Source organism: Prionailurus viverrinus, chromosome B2 (genome assembly GCF_022837055.1).
Source record: "Prionailurus viverrinus isolate Anna chromosome B2, UM_Priviv_1.0, whole genome shotgun sequence".
NCBI lineage: Eukaryota > Metazoa > Chordata > Mammalia > Carnivora > Felidae > Prionailurus > Prionailurus viverrinus.
Window position 1 is genome coordinate 12739937 of NC_062565.1, and position 25701 is coordinate 12765637.

Here is a 25701-nt window from a genome sequence, read left to right on the forward strand (position 1 = left end):
TCATGGCTCCCCCAGACTAGATACTACGTTTTATACCTTACGTACGTACACCTTACACGTTCTCCTACAAAGAGGGGAAAGAGGAGGCACTGAGGTTTATAATGCTGCTTCCAGTTTCCTTTTCCAGTGTAACTGGTTCATTTGTGGAGGTTACACTTGCTTTGGTAGAGCTTATAGAATACCTAAAACCCAGGAAGGCCATGGTCAGACACAGTAGGGAGTTGGACTCGAATAGATAACCTGAGTACCATTCCGGAAGGTGCTGCCTTGACTCTAAGGGCCGTACCTGCCCAGCGCGCGTGAGCATCGTTCCACACGTGTAGGGATGGCCCTTGAAGAAGCTTACAAATGGTGGCCTTGTCGCTCTCCTCCACCCCGTACTGCTCACTCGCACGCTCTCCTGGCCATAGGCAGCAGCGGAGCCCTGGTTTTGAACACAAAGGACATTTGTTGCGTGTAATCTTTTTACAAAGCCGGCCTACTTCCATTATGCATAATCATGAAATTGGGGGTGAAGGAGAAAGGTAACTCCACATTTGAAGCCACAAAAGGGCCGTGATTCCTTTTCGGTCTCTTTATTACGAGGCCTCGTCTGAGTTAGATAATTTGCAGTAAAGTTTTACCCTGGAGCAGGCTTCGTCAGTCATGTTAAATTCATGGGGGGAAATCCTCCTAGGATTTAGAACTGAGAAATAGACAGCTTTAATAACGGAAATGCTGAGGTAAAGAGCAGGGAAAGGCAGCATGTTCTAACCATTTAGGGGGAAAATGGGTAAGGCGGTGCTAATAAGTCCTGCTATATTTTTATCTTACCATTTTCTTCATCTGAAGGAATATTGAAATGAGGTTTTAAATTCTGAATGATTATCTGACAGCTTCCATCTCTAGGGCAAATTATTAGCGAGAGCTCTATTTTGCTATTACCTTTACTCAAAGCTCAGAGGACGCACACTTACCAGAGCCCAGATGCGGAAATAAAATCTGCAGACGAGAGTGGTGTGAACAGAATCCCAGAACCCAGCTACTTTTAGGTTCCTTTGTGTGACCTTTGTGGACATTGACCTTCTTATCAAGTAGGGCTGGGGTAGGGATGGGCGGGGCCCATAGCACCCTCCTGGATGTGTTATGCCCCAACCTAACGTCATCTCTCACCATTGGGCCTCAATCCATCCCACCACAGACCTGGAACTCCAATTACACCCAGCCACCCGCTAGGTCCCAAACAGGCCACCTTTTTGAAGAACCTCCTCCCACCCACCTTTCCCGTCTGGGAAACCAACCTTGTACTCATCTTTGAAGGTTCATCTCCAATGTGACTTTCTTCCAGAAATCTTTCCAACCCCAAACAGAATTGATGGCATAGTGTCCTGCCCTTTCAAAATAACCCAGTACTCTTTTCACTGTGGACCTTAGTGTGCTGGAATTATTAGCTTACGGTGTCCCCTCCCCCTGGTAACCCTAGAGGGCAAGGACTTTCTCTCTGACATTTGTACCTTCTAGCCCAGGGTTTCTCAACAGCAGCACCATTGACATCCGGGGCTGGAACATTCCTTGTTGTGGGAATCATCCCTGACCCCCACTCCCTAAATGCAAGTAGCACCCCATCCCCAGTGTGACAATTAAAACCATCTCCAGACATTGCCCGTGGCCTCCTGGGGGGGGGGGGGCGGGGAGAAAAGGGCCCCTGGTTGAGAACCACCGCTCCGGGCCTGTAAGAGAGAGCTTGATCTATCCTCGGTGCTTAATAAATATTTGCCGAGCTGATAAATCGATGTCCAAGTTAATGAATAAAAAGCTGGGCGAATCAACAGAGGAAGAAAGACCTCACTACAGCTTTTACACACTTACCAAATCAAACTTAAAACCTTTATTCCAGCAAGTCAAGACTCTTCATGAACTGGCTCCACTTCTCCCTCTCTGTTCCTTCTATCCTGTGCTTCTCGCCCACGGGCTCTTCCCCATTCTTGAGCTTTATTTTCCTTCCCGCCAACCTAAATTCTGTACTCACTTCAACACAAAGAACAACTTACCTACTTCAAAAAGCCTTCCCCAACTCACCCAGCCTACAACGATCTAAGTATTCAGGAACAGGATCAGGGAGAAAAATGGTTAAGAATACATATATATGTAATATACGTGTAATAGAGGTCTATACACACATATGCCTATGGATTATTATTTTTGGTCTTAGAACCATTCATCTGTTTCATAAACACGTGTAGGAATTTTCTTCTCAACTAGAAGAATCGCTCCCTGATAGCGTCCTCACGCCTTCAAGGTTTTTCTCCTCCTCAGCGTTTGCGCAAGCTTTATGAACAGCGGGTGTTCAGCGTTTGCTTGGAATGAATTTTTTCTTTAAGCCACGAGCACGTGTGTCAAATGTGTGTCGTTTGGGTGCTCCTGACACAGTTTCGGTTTTAAAAGGCATAGGGCTAACTCTTTAATATCTTGCAGTTTTTATTTATTTATTTTATTTATTTATTTTTTTCAACGTTTATTTTTGGGACAGAGAGAGACAGAGCATGAACGGGGGAGGGGCAGAGAGAGAGGGAGACACAGAATCGGAAACAGGCTCCAGGCTCTGAGCCATCAGCCCAGAGCCTGACATGGGGCTCGAACTCACGGACTGCGAGATCATGACCTGGCTGAAGTCGGACGCTTAACCGACTGCACCACCCAGGCGCCCCAATATCTTGCAGTTTTTAAGCAAACCCATTTCAAAGAGACTCTGCAAACATGAATAAAAGTCATCTGTGGTGTTTTAGAAGTTCTGCGAGAAGGCACTCGTGATGAGCAAGGAGAAAGACAAAAACGGCTGCCTTTTGTCTTAGATGGTGATTATACTCAAACTCCATCGAGGCTTTCTTCCACTGCTTGGGAGAACTGTACTAAAGCTTTGGCCTGAGGTGCCTGGGTGGCTCAGGCGGTTAAGTGATTGACTCTTGGTTTCAGCTCAGGTCATGATCTCGTGGTTCGTGGGTTCAGGACCTGCCTTGGGCTCCTCACTGACAGCACTGGGTGGACTTGTAACCCTTGTAACTTGTGTCTTTTGACAGAACAGCCTCTTGAGGCTTCAGTCTCTCCATTTATTCCTCTCTGCCGTTTCATTTTTATTTGAGAGAGAGAATCTTAAGCAGGCTTCACGCTCAGTGCACAGCCCAACGTGAGACTCGATCCCACGACTGTGAGATTGTGATCTGAGCCGAAATCAAGAGGTGGACGCTCAACCAACTGAGCCACAGCGACGCCCTTCTGCCATATTGTTTAACTCAGCCTCTCCATGGCCGTCTCCTCTATGCCTACCCATGCCCTCCCACTGAAAATGCAAGACCACAATGCATCTCTGACCCAGCCTCCTCCTCCAGCACCATCCTGTTATTTCACACGCCACCCAACGTGCGTTGGCCTCCACCTATAAGGTCCACATGCTTGTCTCACACGTGTCCACGGCTCACTATGGTCTGGGAACTTGTAGCATCTCCTCACTTCTCAAAATAGACCCACTCTTTCCCAGAACCCTGGACCTCCTATGGACGGCCACGTTTTACGCCCCATTCTAGCTATCCAGCTCCTTGACCCTGCCGCAGCTCCTCCTCATAGTCTTATGATTTTGAGTATTTAACCTCTCTATGTGAAGCAGTGACAGATGAATCACGTCTTGATCCTCGTTAAATTTCCAGCATGCAAGGATGACTTACGTACTCAAGGAACGAAGGATGGCTAGAAATCGACGGAAGACTGAATCAGGTACAGGAATCATAGAAAATAAATGCCCATCTCTCAACTTTTAAAAGGTTATTTTCTGGCAATGATCGTACTTGTGCCGGACTGAACTTCTGTTGCAGTTGAAATCACATCCTTCAACTGCTACAGCTAATTATCGGTTACATATATAACGTGCCGCGTTCTAGACGACACCCAGCAGCACAAATGAGCACACCCGGGGATGCTTACAGCAGATCCCAGCAGCAGCAGCGAGGCATCCCACAAAGTATATTCCCAGAGTCTGTCCCCTGAGACCGTTACTGTTCAGACCCCGACAGGTACTCATCTGTCCAGGCAACTAACTAGCTGCATCATCTGGGTCTAAATCGTTACCTTCCAGGGGCGCCTGGGTGGCTCAGTCGGTTAATCGTCCGACTTTGGCTCAGGTCATGATCTCACAATTCTTGGGTTTGAGCCCCGCCTCGGGCTCTGTGCTGAGAGCTCGAAGCCTGGAGCCTGCTTCGGATTCTGTGTCTCCCTCGCTCTCTGCCCCTCCCCCACTCGTGCTCTCAAAAATAAACATTAAAAAATTAAATTGTTACCTTCCACTTCTGCTATTCCTCTCCTCCAACACCTTCTGGTCCCATCCCCAATTTTTACTTTGCATCTGCTTACAGAGATAACTCCGTTTTCGCCTACATTTCAATCCTAGACCAGAAAGCAGAGGAGTGAATAAGTGGATGAATGTTCTCGATTAGAGCCGACACCCCCAACGTTTTCAAGTTTTCCATATATGACCACAATAGATACCAAGCGTGATGTCACCAATGCTTTTTTTTTTTTTTAGTGAAGACAACTGGCTTCAATGACAAAAACTGTGATGACTCCAACAGCCATGTTTGCTTTAAAGTCTTTATTATCCTGAATACAAAAGACAGAAGTCCTTGAGGATATAACAGAGTTCTTTATGTGGAAACATTATTTTTTTTTTTACAAGTGAAAAAATAAATACCTCTTGGAATAAAGGCTTATGTGCTAATATGTGCCATAAAAAAGTAGAGTTTTAATATTTGACAAAATGTCTGTGCAAAGAAACAAATGCATAAACACATTACTGCTACATTAAGGCAATATGAAAAGTATACTCGGAAATCTCAGTAAAGTGACAGTGTAGGTTCCTAGCTTTAACTTAGCTAGTATTGCACCCAATAAGGTCATCTAGGTGTCCCGACGTCCTAGAAAACCCACAAGCTGACCAGCATCCAAAATGCCCAAGTGGGAGTGGATAACTTGATTAAGAACAAAGAAACGAAGAAGCTCCAAACCCCTCTGAGACGTAGGGAGGGGACAACTGAACGTTAATATGTAAGCACTTACGAAAAAAAAAACCAGAAACAAAAAGCATACAATCTCTAAGATACCTATGATAAGGCTGTAAAGGCTCGATGGCTCAAGCAAAAGCGACCCCACCGGATGAAGCTGGAGTTTTGGGGAGAAGTGGAGAACCCCCCGGTTTGTACACCGGGAAGCTTCATCTCCGCGAGCAACACTTGGCTTTCCGAGGAACGCGGGTTCCCTCTTCAACTTAAATGATCTACTCCACCAACTCAAGAGCCCAAGGAGTGAGGACTGCTCCACAGAAATCTTCTTACCAGACCGGTAGTGTCTTATAAATCGCAAGACGTGGGGGTGAGGAGACGGGGAGGGAAGAGGAAGCCGTACACACGGAGTGACCAGTTTTCCACCAGCCAGACCGGTTTACATCGGGCAACCTGGTGATCAACCTTTTACAAGTCGCAGAATTGATCTTTTCGCCTGTTTGCCTTCCAATCATTCTCGACCAAGTTATAAAAACAGAAATGACATTAAAATGACGGTTTCCTTAAGAAAAATTTCCTATTAAAATGTTCAGAGCTCCATGACCGTACAAAAAGAACCAAGTAAATTCTTAAAACGAATTCTTACAAAATTTGCTGCAAGTAGGAAACTTACCTTGGGATACATTAAGGAGACTTAACAATATCCTTTCCTAAAGGGTACCCAACTTTTTGGCTATGCTGCCACTTAACTGACATCAAAGATTTGACTTATTCCTTTACTTGATCATAAGAAGAATGAGCCCAAGGAACATGTCTGTGTCCCAGAACCCTTCCTGGTCCCCACCACTGCAGGTGCGGATTCTACGCATGGTTTGTTTTGATGGGGAGGAATATTCTTTTGAGTCTTCCTTTTTTTTTTTTTTTTTTTCTTTTTTAAACACTGCATGGCAGATGGGTGTCAGAGTACTTATTTTCTCCACGATCGTTTTTTAGTTTAAGTAATAGTGCAGTTCACGGAAGCGTGGCTTGTCCAGTTAAGTGCACGACACGTCAGATCACGGTGAGGTTGAGGAGACTGGTGTGGGTCGGTAGGTAGACGTGTTGCACGTGTTCCACCCGCGACCTGCAGACCGGACAGGACTGGAAAAGAGAAGCCAACAGTATTTGTTAGGACACCTTCAAGGATGGGTCTTCAGTTTCACGTGTGGCGCCTACTCTGTTCCGTTTGCTAGTAAGTGGTGGTCACAGTTATTTCTAGCTCTCCACTGGTAGAGGTCTTTGTTTTCTAACGGGCTTGAAATTCTATACCTTACAAGGGGCTCAGAATATTGGGGAAAAGTATGAAGTGCAGGCAATTAGTTAGGTTTGCAGTCACGCGCTAAACCAGGCACAACGAGTGGCTGCTGAAGAACTACTGCCGTGCAAGAAGGCTGTGGTCCCTCCAGGGGCCGACTGTAACCCCTTCTGGCAGTGAGGCAGGAAATTGGAGACCCTTCCGGAGTCTGGGCGGCTGGCTGACTCAGACCAGCGTCACTGGGTTAATGCCACGTGGCCAGTGAACATGGCTCTGCTCCAAGTCGCAGGTCACAGCGCCACATCCCCGGCTGGCTTCTCAGCAAGCACTGTCCCTCCCCCACCTTTCCCCCCCACCTCCGGCCCGCCCCCCCCCCCCCCCCCACAGGGGAGCCTTAGGCATGGGGATCAGACCAAGTAGGTGGAAAAAGGCAAATCCGTGACTGCTTCTGGAGAAATAACTCCTTGTAGTAGAATGATCTACTCTTCAGAAAGACAAAGGCATCCTGATGGCTCATTATAGGACCCTAAAAATAGTTCTGAAATTAGCAGCTTTTGAAGGACCGGATATTTAGGGCTTTTTTAAATTTATTTTTAAAAATGTTTTATTTATTTTTGAGAGGGAGACAGAGCATGAGTCAGGGAGGGGCAGAGAGAGAGGGAGACACAGAATCCGAAGCAGGCTCCAGGCTCCGAGCTGTCAGCCCAGAGCCTGATGCGGGGCTTGAACCCGTGAACTGTGAGATCGTGACCTGAGATGAAGTCAGACGCTTAACTGACTGAGCCACCCAGGCGCCTCCCCTCCTACTATTTAAAAAATTTTAAATGTATTGAGGGCTTCTGTTAAATAAAACCGCACTGACATTAAGCAAACAGTTCTTAGAAATGAAAACGAACAGAAAAAATTATTGTAAGAGGAAATGTAAGGTGCAAGAAAGGAAAACATGCATGACTTTTATTTTTTGTACTGATAATAAAATTAGTTTGACTTACTAAAGGCCAATCCAAGATGCCCCCTAGAGGCATATGGAGCCATCAAAGAAAATTAATCACAGATAATCACAGAGCAAACAATCCACCCATGGATAACGACAAGGTAGCTGTAACTAAAACCTCTTAAGTATTCTTTTTCAAGTATTTTAAGTAAATAATAAAGACCATCCTCCTGAGGAGGCTGGGTGGCCCAGTCGGTTAAGCTTCTGACTCTGGATTTCGGCTCAGGTCATGATCTCACAGTTTGTGGGTTGGAGCCCTGTGTTGGGCCCTGGGCTGACAGCACAGAGCCCGCTTGGGATTCTCTCTCTCCCTCTCTCCGCCCCTCAACTCTCCCTCTCTCAAAATAAATAAATGAACTTAAAAAAAATTTTTTTTAATTAAAAAAATGAGAATAAACAAACTTAAAAAACGAAACAAAACAAAAACCATCATCCTAAGCGTTGGGAAGCGGGAAGAGACACAAATGGAAGCTGCAAGTCCTGACCCAGTGCTCGGGAGGCCTGGGTTCTAGCCCCCGGTCACCCCACTGACTGAGACGCGCTGCCCTGTGAATCTGAGCCTCGTTCCCAGAACCTGAAAAAAGCCTACGGTTTACGGCAGTTACACTGTGGCAAATACTACGGCGATCCAAGATGTCCCCTTAGAGCAACACCTCTGGGGTCCCCGGATGCGGGGACCCTAGCCGGGCGTGGCGGGGCCCTCCGGCTTGCACCTGGCACGCAGCAGGGGCTCAGGAGCCCCGCTCACAGCGGGGAGAGAGCCCGCCCGCCAGGGGAGGGCCGCCGAGCACCCCTCACCTGCAGCTGGGCGGCGCAGCCCTCACAGCACACAGTGTGGCCGCAGGGGCAGAAGGCGGAGTTGATCTCCTCCTCGCAGCACACCATGCACAGCATGGCCTCCTTCAGCTTCCGCAGCTTCTCCTGGAGCGCCCTGGTCTGCTGGCAGCTGAGGCCCTCACAGCTGGTGCAGGTCAGGCCGCTGTCCGAGGACTGGAGCGGGGAGTTCGGAGGGCTGGGGTCGCTTCTCGAAACGAGGTCCACGACGCCGGCGTTGTACAGGGCTCTCCTGGCGTGGTCGTACACCTCCTTAGACGTTCTTTTGATATCGAAGACGTACTTCTTGCCGAGGTTGATATTCTCATTCAGAAACAGAGACGCCAAGTGGCCCTTCAGGTCTCGGCTGTACTGCATCATGACGGCGCTGGTCACCGTGTCGCACCTGCAGGGAGACGCGGCACGTCAATACCTACAAGCCCGGGCACTTCTGTGACTCAGACCTTCAAATGCTGCCGTGAATGAGAATATTCTGTGGCAGCAGACATTTATATTCTTGTGTGCATGCCTGCAAGTAAATTCTTCCAGTGGTATCTGTGCTAAACATTTTCATGATTCTACCTCCGGGTTTCTCCGGTGTCCCCAAAGGACCTTGACGAAGGAGTGATAAACGCAGAAACAGTGAGCGCGCACCCTCACCTCCGGGGACACAAGCAGTCGTCAAAAACAGCTTGTGGCGAGGAAAAAAGGACATTTTCTTCTTTCGAGTCCTGGCTTTTATGTTAAAAATTTCTACAAATTTTCCATTCTGCTCCAAGATGTGTGTGTCTACCTTAACATAAAAAAAGGTTAAGATGGCAATTAAATTTCTTAGCTTCAATTTCTCAAATATTTGGGTCAAATCACAAGTCTACCTTAAAGCACCTTCTGAAACGAGGGTATTGCTACTGTCAGTAAAAAAAAAAAAAAAAAAAAAAAAAAAATCCTTGTACTATGGAGTGAGGAATCGGGATAGCGGCTCCCCCACAAGGACGGTTAGGTCATCCTGTGGGGATGCGTTAAAGCCGTCGTGGGACGGGTCCGACCACTCAGAGCTCCCGGGAGAGGAGCTGCCGTGAGGAAAGAAGGCAAGAGAAGCGGGGGGAAGGGGTCTGTGCAGCTCACTCCCACGCACGTTCTGTGGTAAAAGCAGCACCACGTTGAGAAGGCCCCCACCGCCACGCAGAATACAACGAACAAAATGTTCGAGAGCGGTGGATTTCTTGAATTCTGAACAAGATTCGTGGACACGGCGATCCCAGAAACCGTAGGCCCCTTGGTGGCACCCGAAAACTTAGAGCTGCAGACAGACGCTCGGGCTGTGGGGACGGAGCGCTACGTGCCTGTAGAAAGCGTGCGTCTCCGTTATCGCCCGGTAGAGCCCGCTGGCGGCCCTGGTGCTGATCATCTTGAACAAGAGCACGACGCTGTTTCCGGACTCCTTGGTGACGGTCAAGTACACGTTCTTCCCCGACTGGGTGGCCATCTGGACCACCGGGTAAGCAATCCTGAAACACGGGACGAGAAGGTGAGCAAGCCCGGAAGGAGAGGCCCGTCAGGGTGTGTGCCCTTTCGTAGGACTCGCCTGTGCTCAGGACCCCGCAGGACAATGAGATCGCTCTAGGACTCCTAGTAAGCACTTGGCTCGCTAGTCATGGAGGCGCGTTGGAAACCAGTTGTGGAGAGAAGTGTTGGGAGTGATGCGCGCGTGTGTGCGTACGTGTGTGTAGGTGGAAACGCGAGTTTTACAGCAGTGAACGTACTTAAAAAATATTAACTGCCACATCAATACACTTGAGTTTGTAGTTTAAAGAGTAATTCAATGGTTATCGAGGCCTGACTCAAATTAATATACATACCCAAAATGAAACATTTCATCCCCAAAGCATAGCTAACTGTCTAGCAAATCCCTTTCCAGTTTTATCTATTTTAATAATCAGAGCTACAAAGGGATATACGCACATTCGGGGCTGAAACAAAATGGAAGACGTAGGTACGTTACCTATTAATTGGGCAAAAGTCGTCTTTGCAAATGGAGATTCCTTCAGGTCCAACCCCGATGAGGAGTCTCTGCCCTTCGCTGTCCCTCACGGAATGCCACTCTATGCCATAGTTTTCCATCGTGGACACGATTTGTAACACCTGGTATTCGGCAGAAGCCTGGCCGGTCCCCTCCAGCTCCTTATGCTTTGCCACAATGCTGCAGGATGCCAAAAGGGCAGAGAGGCGTGGGCAGATTAACGCACGTGGTCCTTAGAGAGGAAATCTGTATCATTTTCCCTAGTGAATCATACAGACGCTGCCGTTTATGTGTAACACTCAAAGTGACATAGCAATGACATTTCATTTGTTTAGCAAATTTGTAATAATATACTTCTAAGACACTGCTCCAGATCTCAACTATTAGACATTTTAGTAAAAAAGCGAGTGGAGAGGCCGGATAGAGGTGAATTGGAAGAATTATGGAAAATCTCTAAAAATATACATGAGACGTTTTGTATGTAGGTACTTCTCATGCAAGGGTCTACTTTGTAAGTTTCATTATAATATAGCATTATAGGGGTGTCTGGGAGGCACAGTCGGGTCAGTTAAGTGTCCAGCTTTGGTTCAGGTCATGATCTCGTGGTTTGTAAGTTCAAGCCCTGTACTGGGCTCTGTGCTGATGGCTCAGAGCCTGGAACCTGCTTCTAATTCTGTGTCTCCTTCTTTCTCTCTGTCCCTCCCCCACTCATTCTCCCCACCCTCCTCAAAAATAAACAAACATTAAAAAAAAATATATAGCATTCTAGGAGGTTGATCAGATCATCGGCAGGATTTATTCTGTCTACTGCGGCAGACAGCCTCTAACATAGTCCTTGAAGATCCCCACCTCCTGGTATTCACACTCTTGTGCGAATCCCTTCACCTGAGTGCTGAGTGCCTGTTGTGTTGATCACTGGCTGGATTCATAACTTGCTTCTAATGAACAGAATATGGCAAAAGTGGTGAGATGTCACTTCTGAGATAAGTTCTAAAAAGACACTGACCTCTGTCTTGGGTGTTCTCTCTTGCTCTGACTTGGACTGCTGGTCCTGGGGGGAGCCAGCCACCTCGTTATGAAACAGCCCCTTCGAGAGGCCCATGCGGTGAGGGAATAAGGCCCTGCCAACACGCCACAAGGGTCAACGCGGAAGGGGACCCCTCCCTCGGCTGAGCCTTCAGATGACACTGAACTCTACCGACAGCCTGCCTGCAGCCTCGTGAAAGGTCTTGATCCAGAGAACCCAGTCAAGCCATGGCCAGATTCCTGACCCACAGGAGTGTGATATATAGTTATTAAGCCACTAAGTTTTGGGGTAACTTGTCCCCCAAGAACAGATAACTGAGATAACACCTATTTTGGCCTCTTTGTTTAGTCTTTGCTGGGTGAAGAAAATACTAATAGACATGACAGACTTTTGAAGAGACCTGCATTTTTAGATTTTTTTTTAATGTTTATTTTTGGGAGAGAGAGCAGGAGCAGGGGAGGGGCAGAGAGAGAGGGAGACACAGAATGGGAAGCAGGCTCCAGGCTCTGAGCTGTCAGCACAAAGCCCAACTTGGGGCTCGAACCCACGAACCGTGAGATCATGACCTGAGCAGAAGTCGGCCACTTAACCGACTGAGCCACCCAGAGATTTGCATTCTTAAGAGTTCAGAGATTTAAAAAATTCCCATTCCATAGCATTTTATATAAGGGCATAGATTTAGGTGGATTGTTTTGTGCCTGTAAATCTCTCAGAAGGAAGGCTGAGACTCTTTAGAAAACAACTTGGCTAAACTGGGTAATGGCCTAGTCTTAACCTTACCAAATATCTGTATATATACCGTAGATTCATATTCTTTGGGAAACATGTATAAATTCACTAGATCTATGAATGTAAACAGTCACCTCCACAGCGGCCTCACCTGTTCAAGGTGGCACTGGAGAGTTCCTTTGCACAGAGCTCCTCGTAGCTGTACTTGGCAGTGTTCTGATTATAGTCTCCGAACTTGGTTTGGGCCAGGAGGGCGCTGAGTTCCACTGCCTGCTCCGGGGAACACTGGAGGTGGCCGGCCAGGAGGGTCTCCTTGATATGCAAGAAAAAGATATGCCTGCAAAGCAACGTGACAATGAGGTTACCCTGGGGACTAGCCTGATGTCAAGCTCAACCGGGGGACTAGCTTGATGTGCAATCTCACAATCCCTTTTCGGTAAGGAACACACAGTCACTTAAAAAGCCACCCTGAAAACGCTCACCACTAAAAAACATTTTTTTTTGTTTTGTTTTGTTTTTAGTATGAAGGCAAAATAAATCTAAGGACTTTCGTTTCTCCGGAATAAAAAGCGTAACTCAGACAAAACAAATCTGAGACAAGCTCAGGAATATTCAATTTAGCACATACAAAATAATCTCACAGAGGTTTCCGCATTTCATTTTTTTTAAAAGAAATTCTGTTCACATAAACTTGATCTTGACATGGACTCGGTATCTTAGATCCTCACCTTTATTCAAATGACCCCCAAATCTCTAGTCTTTGCCCCAACCACTGTAAGCATCATATTCAGATGTCCAACTGCTTACAGACGTCTCCACTTGGATGTTCAGTATCCTGATTTCACTGTTCAAAACCAAACTCACTGTTTTCCTTCCCAAACCCACTTTTCTCCCAGTGAAAACCAGAGACTCGTTTATTATCTTACCCCAAGACCCACTTTTGATTCTTCATTTTATTCCCACCTACTTTCTGTCTCTGAAAACTCCTTAAATCCAGTTGTACTCTTCCCATTTTTACCTCAGATGTCCTACTTGTGGCTCTCAACTGTCAGAGAATTTACAATCTCCCCAAAGCTGATCTCTCTCGACTCTGCTAATCTACCTTCCAAGCTACTTGCTTCTGGGATAAGCTTGCTATCTCTCCGCTCAAAATCCTTCAAGGGAGGGGTGCCTGGGTTAAGCGCCCCGCTTCAGCTCAGGTCATGATCTCACGGTTCGTGAGTTCCAGCCCCGCGTCGGGCTCTGTGCCGACAGCTCGGAGCCTGGAGCCTGCTTCCCATTCTGTGTCTCCCCCTCTCTCTGCTCCTCCCCTGCTCGTGCCATCTCTCTCAAAAATAAACATTAAAGTAAATAAATAATCCTTCGAGGGATCCCGACTGTTTGCCGAGGAAGCGTGCTGTTGGCGTGTACCCAAGCTTCTGTGGGTGTGGCCCCCGATGTCCAGCCACACAACCCACCATTCCCTCCAGCCACTGTGCCCTGGGAAAGGGACAATTCCTCTTCCTGGAAAGGCCAAGCACGCTCACGTCTCCACGACTCTCGTCTTGGCTGTTCCCTGTGTCCCGCGGGGTATTCTTTTTGTCCCCTCACTTAGATACCTTTTTGTCCACATCACCTGCAAGCTGTTTATTCCTCTCTTACAGTATTTGACATATTCTGATCTTCTACCAGTTAGCTGCACATAAGTGGATGTCTTAAGTGTCCCTGGCACCACAGAGCTCTACGAATGGATGTAAAACTGCACATTGCCTGTGGTCAGTTTCTTTCCCTACCTAAGTTGCAGTCCTTGTGTGCCTGCCCCAGTCGCATAGGACACTACGCTCCGTTCACTGTGAGGTACGTCAGACTTAGAAACTCCTAGGAAACTCCACGTAGGTTGCCTGCCAATCCAGCTCCGCCAAGATTCTCAACGGAGCATCCAAACTGCGACAGGCCAGTCTAGATGATAAAATTGGTCTCTGGCAAACGTACAGGTATAACCTTCCTTTGATGACTTGTTATAGCCTCTCAAACTTGCTTAAATGCCACAATATTCCTTCCACTAACAACTGAATTACGACCAGCAGTAAAGCTCTAACACTGCTCTGAATAGGGCTCGTAAGCCCAGCTTCCCGCTTGAGCTGGGTATCCTTAACACTGCTTTTATGCTTTTATTTATACTCTCGTCTTACGTCTGACGTCCCGGGTGGAGGGAACAACATGCGCAGTGAAAGAAAAGCCAAGGGAAGAGGGGCTGAGACACACAAGGAGGCGCTCTACGGACAGTCTCACGATGTCAGGCAGGCAAGAGCCGTTAATCTTCCTTGAAGAGATGTTTGAATTCAATGTTTTGTGTGTTCTAGAATGATAAAGAAATATTTAAAATGATCACACTCCGCCAAATACTGCAGGGTTGTCTTTATCGAGAGCCCCGATGAAGAAATCACGGTAAGAATGCATAACAGCACTGAAAGGAGAGAAGCATGGTTTTTATTAACCCAAACATCTGTTAGTCTTTAAAGTATTTCTGACACGCTGCTAAACTGAGGAGGGGGTCCCTACCGGGGCAAAGAAATAAGCACGAAAATAACTCGTCCTGAAACAGCTATCTGAGCAGCGGAGGGCGGGCATTCCCCACGGGATGTCGGCGTCACGATGCGGCTTTGGCCTTCGAAAGCCTTTTTTAGATGACCATTTGGTAAACTTCATCTTGGTGAACGGATCTGTCTCTCTTCGCTGGGGCTGTGTTTGTAGGAGACACAAATCTGAATATGTGCTTAAAGAAGAAATGGTGTGCTGTAGGATTTTAAGGGGGAATCCAAAAAACAAGTCTTCTAAATCTGATCTCTGCTCGTGTGGAAAGGTCTTTTCACGTATTGCCCCACGATCAACCTAGAGACTAGTCTTCTGCTTTATGAAAGAGTTGTGTGTAGCCTGCAACAGAAGACTTGCTAAGTCTATCCGATTTCTTTTTCCAAACTGTCCACACCCGCTTCTGGAGAGGCAGCTGCCGAAATCAGGCAAAAAAGCAGTAACAGAGTATTAACAGGTGGTCAGCAGGGTGAGACCGAACGCCAATCTTTTCTAGGCCTGTGGGTCAGAATTTTTTAAACGGAGGAGAACAACCGGCCTTTTGTACGTACTCCACATTCTAGGCCGAAATGCAATCGATACCCTGTGAGTGGAAGAATCCTCCCCTTTACTATTTACGTCAAGTCTCCGATACGGTTCTTCCTGCATTTTGCCAATTTCATGGCTATAAAACAACCTTTTCGTTTTGAGTCAACAAATATTTGTCATTCATTGCCTCTGTGCCAAGCCCTACCCTGGGGTTACAGTATGAACATATCTGATAGATCCTTTTTTAGATGGAACTTACAGCTTTTTCGTGTGAAGGTGCATATCCCTATCACAGTTAACTCCAGACACAAACTGGTTTTGGGGTGACAAATTTTTATGTTCTCTAGGAGAATGGCACCATGGAGCAGTGACAGCAAAGGTCACCAGCTGTGGTGAGCCATCAGCAGACTCTATTTAACGTGCTCTTTCTAACAGGGAAGATGACAGAGCTTGGAGACATTCCGATAAGGAATCCAGGGATGGCTCAACAGTTAGTGGGGTGATTTTTTTTTTTAATGTTTATTTATTTTTGAGAGACAGAGACACCATGGGTTGGGGGGCAGACAGAGAGAGGGAGACACAGAATCCGAAGCAGGATCCAGGCTCTGAGCCATCAGCACAGAGCCCGACGCGGGGCTAAATCTCATGAACTGTGAGATCATGACCTGAGCTGAAGTCGGACGCTTAACCGACTGAGCCACCCAGGGGCCCCTGGGGTGATTTTTAAACAAGTATTTTTTCCCCCAATCATTTTCTCTTGAACCATCTGCTCTGTAACTTTCTGGTTCATGGATTCTTCCCCATCCCTTTTTTTTTTTTTTTTTTTGTAAAGTGGGTGCAAGGTTACTGATAATATCAAAACAAGCAGATGTGGACAAAGAGGTCTTGCCTGCAGTGAATTTTTTTTAGTTTTTTTTTTATCTAAAGATCAAAAGCGGTAGACCTATCTAATTCACTTGAGGCTAGAATCACAAACAGAAAGCCTTTGGGAAAAAAAAAAAACTTCTTTGTCTTAAGTAAATGTCTGTGAATATGTCCTGCAGACATAGGCTCAAACTGCATTTTCTATTCTTCTGGCTGCCTGGTTGTTCAAGGTTTTACTCAGTTACTAAGAAGGTGGATAAGGTCGGTGGACGAGTGGATTGGTTGGAGGCCCAAAGTGAAACATTCTGGCTAACTTTGCATCATGGGTAGAGATGAACTCCGTGTTGTAGCCTTATGGAAGATTTGAAAACAAACATTATGACGGAAACGCCCCAGTCTCATTAAAAAAAAAAAAAAGTCACATATCCTTAATACATTTGTTTCAGAGTACCTCAAATTTCCTCTACTGTAAAAATTAATTCCTTTCCACAGTTTTAAGGAATACAGTCAGGTCATTTATGTTTTAACGACTGTAAGCAGAGAACTGTCCCCTGAACACTGATTTGTCTCATAAAGCAATCATCTGATAATCAAAGCAGAACCTTCTGCAAACCAACGGGAGTCACTGGCCTGTCCACCATAGGCAGTTATGCCCAATCACTGCCCTCCAGTATCTTCCCAGTGACATCATTTTGAAGAACTTTCTTGTGACACAAATGTAAATCAACTATATCCACATTCACTATTAGACTCCGCATTTAAGTAACTGACCTAAAACATCTTTCAAATGGCTAAGAATCTATGAACAGCATTTCTTCCCGAGACCTGACTCACTGAACCTGGCCATCCCATCCGTTGGTGATGGCTGGTGTGTTCCCCACCCAGTTAGACCCCCTCTGAGATCATCCCAGAGTGTGTCTGCCTCAGTCCAATGAGCCACTTAACCATATCAGTTTGTTTTAAACCAAACTAACTGCCAAATCACACTTAAAAACTATCGAATAGAAAAAGGGGACACCTGGCTGGCTCAGTTGGTAGAGCATGTGACTCTTGATCTTGGGATCATGAATCTGAGCCCTACACTGGGTGTAGAGATTACTGGATAAAAACCTAAAAAAAAAACCTATCAAATAAGAAAAAATTACTATACATGTTTTTGTTTTGGATCTTAAATTCCACCGAAACAAAAAGCAGTTCCTGATGGCCTGTAGGCCTAAACGTAAAAGTTAAAACCGTAACACTTTTAGAAGGACACATTGGAGAACAGCTCCATGACTTGGGGGGAGGAAGGTAGGCCAAGGTTTCTCAGGACACAGCAAGAATCATAAGGGAGAAAAACTGATACATTAGACTTGACCAACATCAAACATTTCTACTCATCAAAAGGCATTAAGAAAACAGGCAAGCCCCAGGAGAAAATACATTTACAAGACGTATCTCTGACAAAGAACTGGTATATATAAAGAATAGGTAGGGGTGCCTGGGTGGCGCAGTCGGTTAAGCGTCCGACTTCAGCCAGGTCACGATCTCGCGGTCCGTGAGTTCGAGCCCCGCGTCAGGCTCTGGGCTGATGGCTCAGAGCCTGGAGCCTGTTTCCGATTCTGTGTCTCCCTCTCTCTCTGCCCCTCCCTCACTCACACTCTTGCACTCACTCTCTCTCTCAAAAATAAACATTAAAAAAAAGTTAAAAACAAAACTAAACCACCACCTCCTCTGCGATCCAGCTTTCCCATTCTTAGATTTACTCAAGAGAAATGAAGACACAGGTCTACAAAAGATTGTACTTGCAATGTTCACAGCAGCTTTACTCACAATAGCTGGAAAACAGGTGTTCATCAATAGAAGGACGGGTCAACAAGCAGTAGTATATTCGTAGGGTGAAATACTATCTAGCAATGAACAAGCCATCGATATATATCAGTATGATGAATCTCTAAAAAATACATAATGAACAAAAGAAGCCAGACACTGCGTGATGCCATGTGTGTGAAGTAGATCTATGCTGGAAAAACAAATCCTGTTTGTGGAGGGGCGGGAGGGAAGGCGGGGGGCGAGGACTGACTGCAGATGGGCCTGAGGGAACTTTCTGGAGTGCCGGTAATATTCTACATCTTAATAAGGATTTTGTTTAAACAGACACATCTGTTTGTTAAAACTCAGCAAATGGTATAATTAGGATTCTGTGCATTTCATCATATGTAAATATTTTATCAAAAGAAAAAAAAAAGAACTGTAGACAAATATGGAGCTCTACTTAATGATATGCATACTGAAGTATTTAGGGGGAAATGTATGTATCCACAACTTATTTTGAAAAGCATCAGAAATAAACGTGTGATAAAGCAAGCATATTAAACTGATTAAGTGGTTAACAGTAGAATCTAGATGGGGGTATTGGTGTTCACTGCGAAAATCTTCAACTTACCTGCATGTTTGGAAATTTTCATAAGAGGTTGAGGAAATAACACTAGTGAAAATCCTTAGGGTCAAGGTTAAGAATTCAAATGAATAGCTTCTTACACCTCAAATGAACTATCAGATCTCTTCCACTCCATGGAAGGCTTGCAACTGAGAAAGAGTCATGGCCAAGTAATGACCAAGCCAAGTCTCTATTCAGCTTAAGGGAATCCTTCTCAAAGCCCCAAATGCAAAATGGGAACCATGGACAAGTTCGCTTTTCCTAAGGTTCCAAAGCATTTAAAAGATACGGGGGGGGGGGGGGGGGTGAGGGAAATCCCCAACATCAAAAGCGATGACAACCCACACCAGAAGCACTTGGAAAAAACAGGATTACTCGCTCACAACAGATACCTGACCCAGGCAAGCAACAATCCAGCAATCCTGTAGTTTAAAAGTGTTAGCTACAATCTCTCCCAAGGGTCTAGATTGTAGTGAATGCCATTCTAGATTGAGGAGAGGTCTGGAGGCAGGCTACAGTGGGGGCAGGACTCAGAGAATTAAGTGTGCCTGGTGCCCCTGGAGTCTGACCCTATGTGCCATCTAAAGAGTCAAGTTTTATTTAAAACTACATATTTAAAATTAAAAGTTCACTTGGGTTGCATGAAAAATCAAAAATGTTCTTTGGATCCTTCATACAAATATACAAGCACGAGACATTGATGAAGATACTGAATGTGCCCAGATGGGAGATCTGTGGCTAACATAAACAGACAATAATGCAAACAGCCTACACTCTGAGCAAAAAGAAAGAGTTAATAGATAAATTAGAATTCAGAAATCTAATCAATTCTTTCTGGAAACAATATACAAGTTTGTCTTACTTTCCTGGGGCCTATTTTGAGTTTGGTCATTAAAAAAAAACAAAAACAAAAAACCAAAGGGAATGTGCCATTCTACTCTTAGGCACAGAGTTGATATGTAAAACACAGTGACACCTTTATAGCAGATAAATATTGTTGTGACATCCTACCCATCGTGAATCCTAAAAGGTAAATTATGTTAAGCAACCTTTACCAACAGTGACAATGTGTTGAAAGATCTCGAACATCATTGCAGGCCCTGGCTGAGATCCGTATGATTCGGTCGGAACACATTCAAGATTACCACCTCAAATCTGCCCATGGTTGCATGTGGCATTTGCTCTGTGGATTTCAACGGTGCTATCTTCTCTAGATCTTGACATCTAAGTGATTTTTGTTGCGAGAAAGGGAAAAATTGGGTTTAGGAAGTGCTTAGAACCTATAAATTGGTTGAAAATTAGATTTAAGAGAGCCTCTAGCTTGAAAACTATCTGAACTTCACAGAAGGTCCAGGCAAGTGGTAGTTTATTTTAGATGAGAACTAACAGCCACAAGAAACAAATGGCTTGGGGTGAAGTGGAGAGGCCGAAGGAAGGAAGCAAAAGAATGCCAAGCACTGAGCAAATCCTTAACAGAGAATAATCCCTACAATACATTTTTTAATGGTGAGACGTCTCTCACATAGTCTTAAACTTTTCAGTTCATAGAAGCAAACTGGCGAACATCAGTTCACTAAGAAAACTCATATTATCTGTGTCCGTTAACTCCACCTCTATTTATCTCTAATTTCTTAATTCATTGTTTCACCAAATGTTTATGCACCAGGCACTTGCTAGACTCTGGAGATACGATGTTGATCAGTCCCCTGCTTCATGAATTTAAATTATTAGAGTAGCTGACAATAAACAAATTGTCACATAGGTAAACAGTAGCATTATACGCTCATTAGATGCTATAAAGGAAAGCTACGTGATGCCTTGGGACACTTCAGTCTCCTGAGCAGGGCCCAGCGGATGCTTTTCAAAGGAGTGATGAATGAGTGGAGCCTGGGAGACGGCAGGATTTAACAAGGGACAAGTCAAACTCAACACCCCTCGCTCGCATCACTGAAATCTTGATGAGACTCAACGCTCAGCATTACAGCATCTCCCTGAACAGTTAGTTCAGGACTCATGGAACCCTTGTATTGAGGCTGTTTTCTGGGAAAGAATTCGGGTGTCGTTGAGTCTTAACGAAGCCCGAGTGCAAAGACCACAGAACTCTGCTAAAATGCGGCAAAGTTCCGGAGAAACAGATTTTATTGGCCGTGGATGGTATGATCACCATCTCTGAAGATGAAGCATATAATTCTCTAACCTCTGGCTGTGAAAATGTTGACAAAATCTGGTCTGAATTGCTGTGACTAACTGAGAGCCTCTGAAAGGCAAGAATTTCAAAGATCATAATTATTTCAGATCTACTTCCAAAATACATTAGTTTCACTTTTTGTTTCAATGCACAGCACGGCAAACATCTGCTGGATATACCTGCTTGCCTCTGTCTCTCAAATGTGCCAGCTGAGTCTGGACAAGACTCTGGTTACTTTCCAGACCCTCATTCAAAGGCAAACGTAATAATCTGGGTAAAGAATCTAAAATTAGGCCAAATCAGAGCCCAGATTAACTCTATCAATCTAAGCAGACATGTGATACAGTTGGGTGTTTTTTGTTTTTTGTTTTCGGAAAAATATACTTAGGGAAACATGAAGGAAAATAGAGGGGAAGCAGAAGCAAAGGAAAAAAAAAATTACTGCTAGAGGGGATTTTAGAGACAAGCTCTTGGGGCGCCTGGGTGGCGCAGTCGGTTAAGCGTCCGACTTCAGCCAGGTCACGATCTCGCGGTCCGTGAGTTCGAGCCCCGCGTCGGGCTCTGGGCTGATGGCTCAGAGCCTGGAGCCTGTTTCCGATTCTGTGTCTCCCTCTCTCTCTGCCCCTCCCCCGTTCATGCTCTGTCTCTCTCTGTCCCAAAAATAAAAATAAAAACGTTGAAAAAAAAAAAATTTAGAGACAAGCTCTTCTTGGCCTTTTAAGAGAAATGAAGTGGGGTTGGGGGGGGCGGGTACTCAGTCTTGGAAGTCTGTATACCCTGGTAGTTGGGGGCTGGGCTGCACTGAGAATGCAGGGCCTCTGCCGCCCCCCACCTCGGCTCCCCCCTCCACCGTAGCCCTCCCCCCCAGTCTCCAGTTACAAACAGGCCCTCCAGCCTATTCCCCAGCAGCCTCCCTAGTCTCTTGCAAACTAACAGATTCACTGCCCCCACTTAGACCAGCTCTACTGTGAGTACATTGCTTTAATTCTCCACAGAGGCCAATTTGGCCAGGATATTTCAGCCCCATTTAATAAACTGTCCAGACACTTTTCAGTATATATACTAAACGTACCCTCATGACTTGACTTCGAGATGGTACAAAATCACCACTCATAACCGAACTGGCAAAGCTGGGCTTACGGACAACACACGCAGATCTATTTTATTTTCACGGCATCTTACATAAATATTTTATAATGAACTGTTAAACATCAAAAAGTTTACCAGCCAGCTTTATCTGGCTAACATGACGCTAGGGAAAATAAGTAATTGTGCTCTGTCGTATCATGTACATAAAAACAACGCTAATTGTGACTTTTTTGGACCCAGGACAACTTCTCATCCTAATGAAAAGGCACAAATGCTAATTACAAATCGCTTTAGCTATTAAAAGCAGAATGCTGTATAAACTTGAGGAGGCATTTTCTTCAAATTCTGCATTTTGGGCAAACCTCCTGAAAACAAGTAATATTCGCCAATATTTTAAAAGCAAGTCAAATGCTTAGATCACACTGATTTTTCAATAAGATTTCAAAAGGAACTAAGATCAATTAAAATTACCTGGGCTAACTAGGTATGTGCCTTCTCAGAGTGCTATGAGGCATGAGTCTCAGGAGTTAAAGTCAATTGAGTCAATGTAACAGGAAATTCTATTTCAATTCTAATTCACAGAATATCTTGCATAAATAAAATGGACTTGATAATGGTTATTAACTCACTTGCAAAAAAAGCACAGGTAAAGACCATCTAGTGGCAAATTTTAAAGTCTGTAACCATTCATAATATAAATGTATCATACTATTATGACCTCAGCCTTTGTTTAAATGATGTATTTGGTCCTCTAAGCCTCTGCAGGTTTAAAAAATAAATTTGTATCATCAAAATGGATTTGCCTCTGGAGGCCCAGAAATTATTGCGAAATCATGACAGAACCACACAATGAAAACTCCAATACGTTATAATATATACGTGTGTTTCTGTATCCTTTTACTCTATTCCAATTTATCACACTGAAGGGCACAGTGGAAACTTTCACAAATCAGCTTTAAGTTAGACAAATACCCAAAACCAAACCACCCCCCTCCCCCCAACCAACTTATTCTGATTAACATACACAGCTAAGACATCCTTAAACATGCAATCATGTGAATATTTTTCAAGACATTTTCAGGAGCACTGAGAATTCAATATACTAGCTTGTCTCAGAAAACAAAAAAAAAATTGAACATCTCCTTCACCTTTGAAAGTGCAGCAACAAGGAGAGATTTCCAATTCAAATAGTATCTCAAAAGATGTTTCTATCAGTTCTTAAGTAAACAAACAAACCACATGCTAACAACTCTTAAAGGGTTTTGCTCACTTACCATTTCTCAAGATTGTCACACTCACATTTCTCATGTGTAAGGGCAACTTTCCAAACCAAAGGATTATGGAAAATACTAGAATTTAGACCCAGAGTTTGTTGTGTTTAAAAGTCATTTTTTTTTCTTTTTGGTCATTGTTTGTTTGTTTGTTTACATGCCACTCTAAGATTTAGGTCTCTTGCATTTCAGCAATAAATACTGGACACTACTTTCCTAATCTGGCTCATCCTTGAGAAGTATTACAGTCAGTCCAGGAGAGAAAACATTTCTGTTGGAAAAAGGAAACCGCATGCCCTAGTTGCCTACCGCTACTGGTGGTTTTCTAGAAGATAAATTTAACAGTCTAAACAATCACGTGTAAACATGTTTGTGGGCTGGAGATTGGCTACACCTTACAAAGTTTTCTTACTAAGTTTTCAAGAAACGTAAAAAGTTAAAAAAAGAAATCTGCATTAAGTGGGACAGAGCTCTTTGCTGCATATTGTAATCTGACACTAGGCTGAAGTTGACTAAGTTTAAGTAACCCAAGAGGAACTGTTTCCTGCTTTCTGTTAGAACAGTCTACAATGACCTGTATTAACACTGCCGAGACAGAGGTTACTATCGGGCATTAGATGCTGCTATCAGGAAGTCAGTTGGGTTTCTAATTTTTTTTCCCTCCTGTGCCGTGGCACTGATCCTGAGTGTTAGTAAGACTTCAACCCTGCTCCCTCGTTGTTTATAAAGACAAGAAAAACCACAGGAAGAGCTAGAAAATGTACCCCAGGCCAACTAGGCGGCTCCCTGTTCACCTCGACAAAAGGGCTGTGCCGTGCAAAACTTCTCAGTTATGAACCAACTCACTCTGCAGCGAACAAATTTGCCTGTGAACATCTCTGGGGAGGTGCAACGGCCCTTTCTCAACGGAATCAAAGGTCTGGTTGACATTGGTTTAGTTCAGCATCACTTTACCTAGTCTGCTCCTGTAAGATGAGATGAGGTTCCACGAAGAACTTGACTCTCAGTTTGAGCCGGTAAGGGGCTAGCCCATCCATCTGCTGGGAGATCCGATTTCTCAGATTTAGCCATAAACTTTCACCTTTGCTACCCGTAAACTGCAGTCCAAAATAATCAACTTCTATAATTCCCAACCGCCTGCACACCTAAAACAAAAATGAATGCAGCATGGATGAGCAAACAGTCCATGTAGTCAAAGCAAAACTCAAGGACTCCATCTGGGTCTAAGATCCCTGCCTACTTTTTGCAAAGTTCAAGGAAGGTGTTACAATTCTTGCCTTAAAGCTGTAACAACAAAGTTCTAAGCTTCCAGTGTTCCTACACCAATAGTGAGCTTGTGCTTCGGTTAACACCGAGGAGATGGTCGATTGCAGTAGAGAAAAAGGAGTCCTTAAAACCAGCCTTCCAGAAAGGCTGAGGAAAGGAAGCTACGGGGTATTTTCCCTCTTATTCCCATCACGGGAATTCCCTCCACCAGCACAATCTGCACAGCTGATCTGGCAGATTATCTGGACAATTTTAACCATCTGGACTCCAAAAAAACAAACACGCCGAGGAAACACGCCACAAGTGTCAGCGAAGCTTGTTAAAAGAGGTTTTCCAAACATCTCAGGTCTGGGGGGTTTTCAGGGCATGGCGTCCCACTGGAGATCAAATTTGCTGTCTGTCATACCCATATGCACTGTTTGGAACCATTCTTCTTTACTCCTTAGGAAACACGAGCTTTAAAGACAACGGAGGGGTGGATGACCAAAAACCCAAGGTCCTCTCGAGCCCCGCAAACCGGCAGGTGCAGGTGAACGGTCCATTTCAGAAGCAGCAAGAGACAAGGGCCGGGCTTGTCTGCCAAGCAACCCCAGGGACCAGCGCCGGCCAGCAGCCACCTCATCTCGGGACTCGGGTGGCGCTGCCAGGCCCCGCGGGGACCCGAAAGGCGGCATCATGCACACACCTGCGGCAGGTGGGCTGGACCGCCTTCTTCCGGGAAAGTGCGGGACTGGGAGTGGGGTGGGGGGCAGGGTGGGAGCTTCCCCCCCCCCCAACCACGCGCTCCCAGCGTGCGGGGACCGCGTGCCCCACGGCCACGGGGAGGAACGGGGGGGGCGGGCCGGGCGCCTGGGGCGCGCTCCCCCCCCCCCCACAAACCGCCCCCCCCCCCCCGGCCGCCGCCGCAGCGCCGCCCGCCCCCTGGCAGGCGGCGAGCCCCGGAGCCCGGCGCCGCCGCGAGGCCCCTCCGCCTCGGGGGACCGGCCGGGGCCCCCGCCTGGCCCCTCGTCGTCACCTGGTTGAGGCAGTCCTCGCCGTTGGCTTTCGCCTCCACCTCCACCTCCATCAGCACCGCGTCCGGCCTCGTCACATAGCACAGCATGGCTGGGGCCGCCGCTGCTGCCACAGCCGCCTCCTCTTTGGTGTGCGCGGGGCTGCCGCCTCGCCACCGCTCAGACCCAGCCCCGGGCTCGGCGAGGCTGGCCCTCGGGAGGCTGCAGCGCCGCAGACCCGTGCTCCGCGCCCCCCGCGCCCTCCCCGCCACCCCCTCGCCAGCCTGCCCGCCGGCTGCCCGGGTCTCCGCGGCGGCGCCGCACTCCAGCAGCCCGACTGCCTGCGGCGCTACAGGGACTCCTCTGATATAGTGGCCCCGCCCCCTCCGGCTGGGGCTCCCGCCAATCACGGCGGCCCCGCCCCTCCTCCGCCGCCCCGCCGGCCAATAGCGGCGTCCGCTCGGCCGCGGCCCGACCTGCCAGCGCCGGCCGAGTTTCCCCGGGCCGCCTGGGGAGGTGGCAGCTTGCGGACGCCGAGGGCTTGCGGGAGGAGGGCGGCCCCGGGACGGGAAGGGACGTACCCGCCGCCTCTGCCCGCTGGGCGACGCTGCT

General features: G+C 46.3%; 1 protein-coding gene across 2 annotated transcripts; it reads right to left on the reverse strand.

The window, feature by feature from the left end:
* Window positions 1-4599: 4599 nt before the first annotated feature.
* MYLIP (myosin regulatory light chain interacting protein) lies at window positions 4600-25414 on the reverse strand. Of its 2 annotated transcripts, none has more exons than XM_047858923.1 (7): window positions 25113-25414; window positions 23786-23976; window positions 12053-12238; window positions 10128-10325; window positions 9469-9633; window positions 8111-8531; window positions 4600-6164 (listed from the first exon to the last, which is right to left on the reverse strand). In XM_047858923.1, exons 1-7 carry the CDS (start codon window positions 25197-25199, stop codon window positions 6075-6077), a joined length of 1338 nt encoding a protein of 445 aa, XP_047714879.1. In that variant the 5' UTR covers window positions 25200-25414; the 3' UTR covers window positions 4600-6074. The 2 variants fall into 2 exon arrangements, with proteins under 2 accessions (XP_047714879.1, XP_047714881.1); XM_047858925.1 differs by having other exon boundaries at window positions 23786-24553.
* Between the last annotated feature and the right edge of the window lie 287 nt (window positions 25415-25701).

Bases quoted from the DNA above. Each gene is read 5' to 3' on its own strand.
- MYLIP (XM_047858923.1), bottom strand. From the start codon at position 25,199: ATGCTGTGCTATGTGACGAGGCCGGACGCGGTGCTGATGGAGGTGGAG. The intron at 23,977-25,112 runs GTGACGACGAGG...TTTTTGTTTTAG, and splicing joins GCGAGGACTGCCTCAACCAG to GTGTGCAGGCGGTTGGGAAT. The intron at 10,326-12,052 runs GTGAGGCCGCTG...GGCATCCTGCAG, and splicing joins TCCAGTGCCACCTTGAACAG to CATTGTGGCAAAGCATAAGG.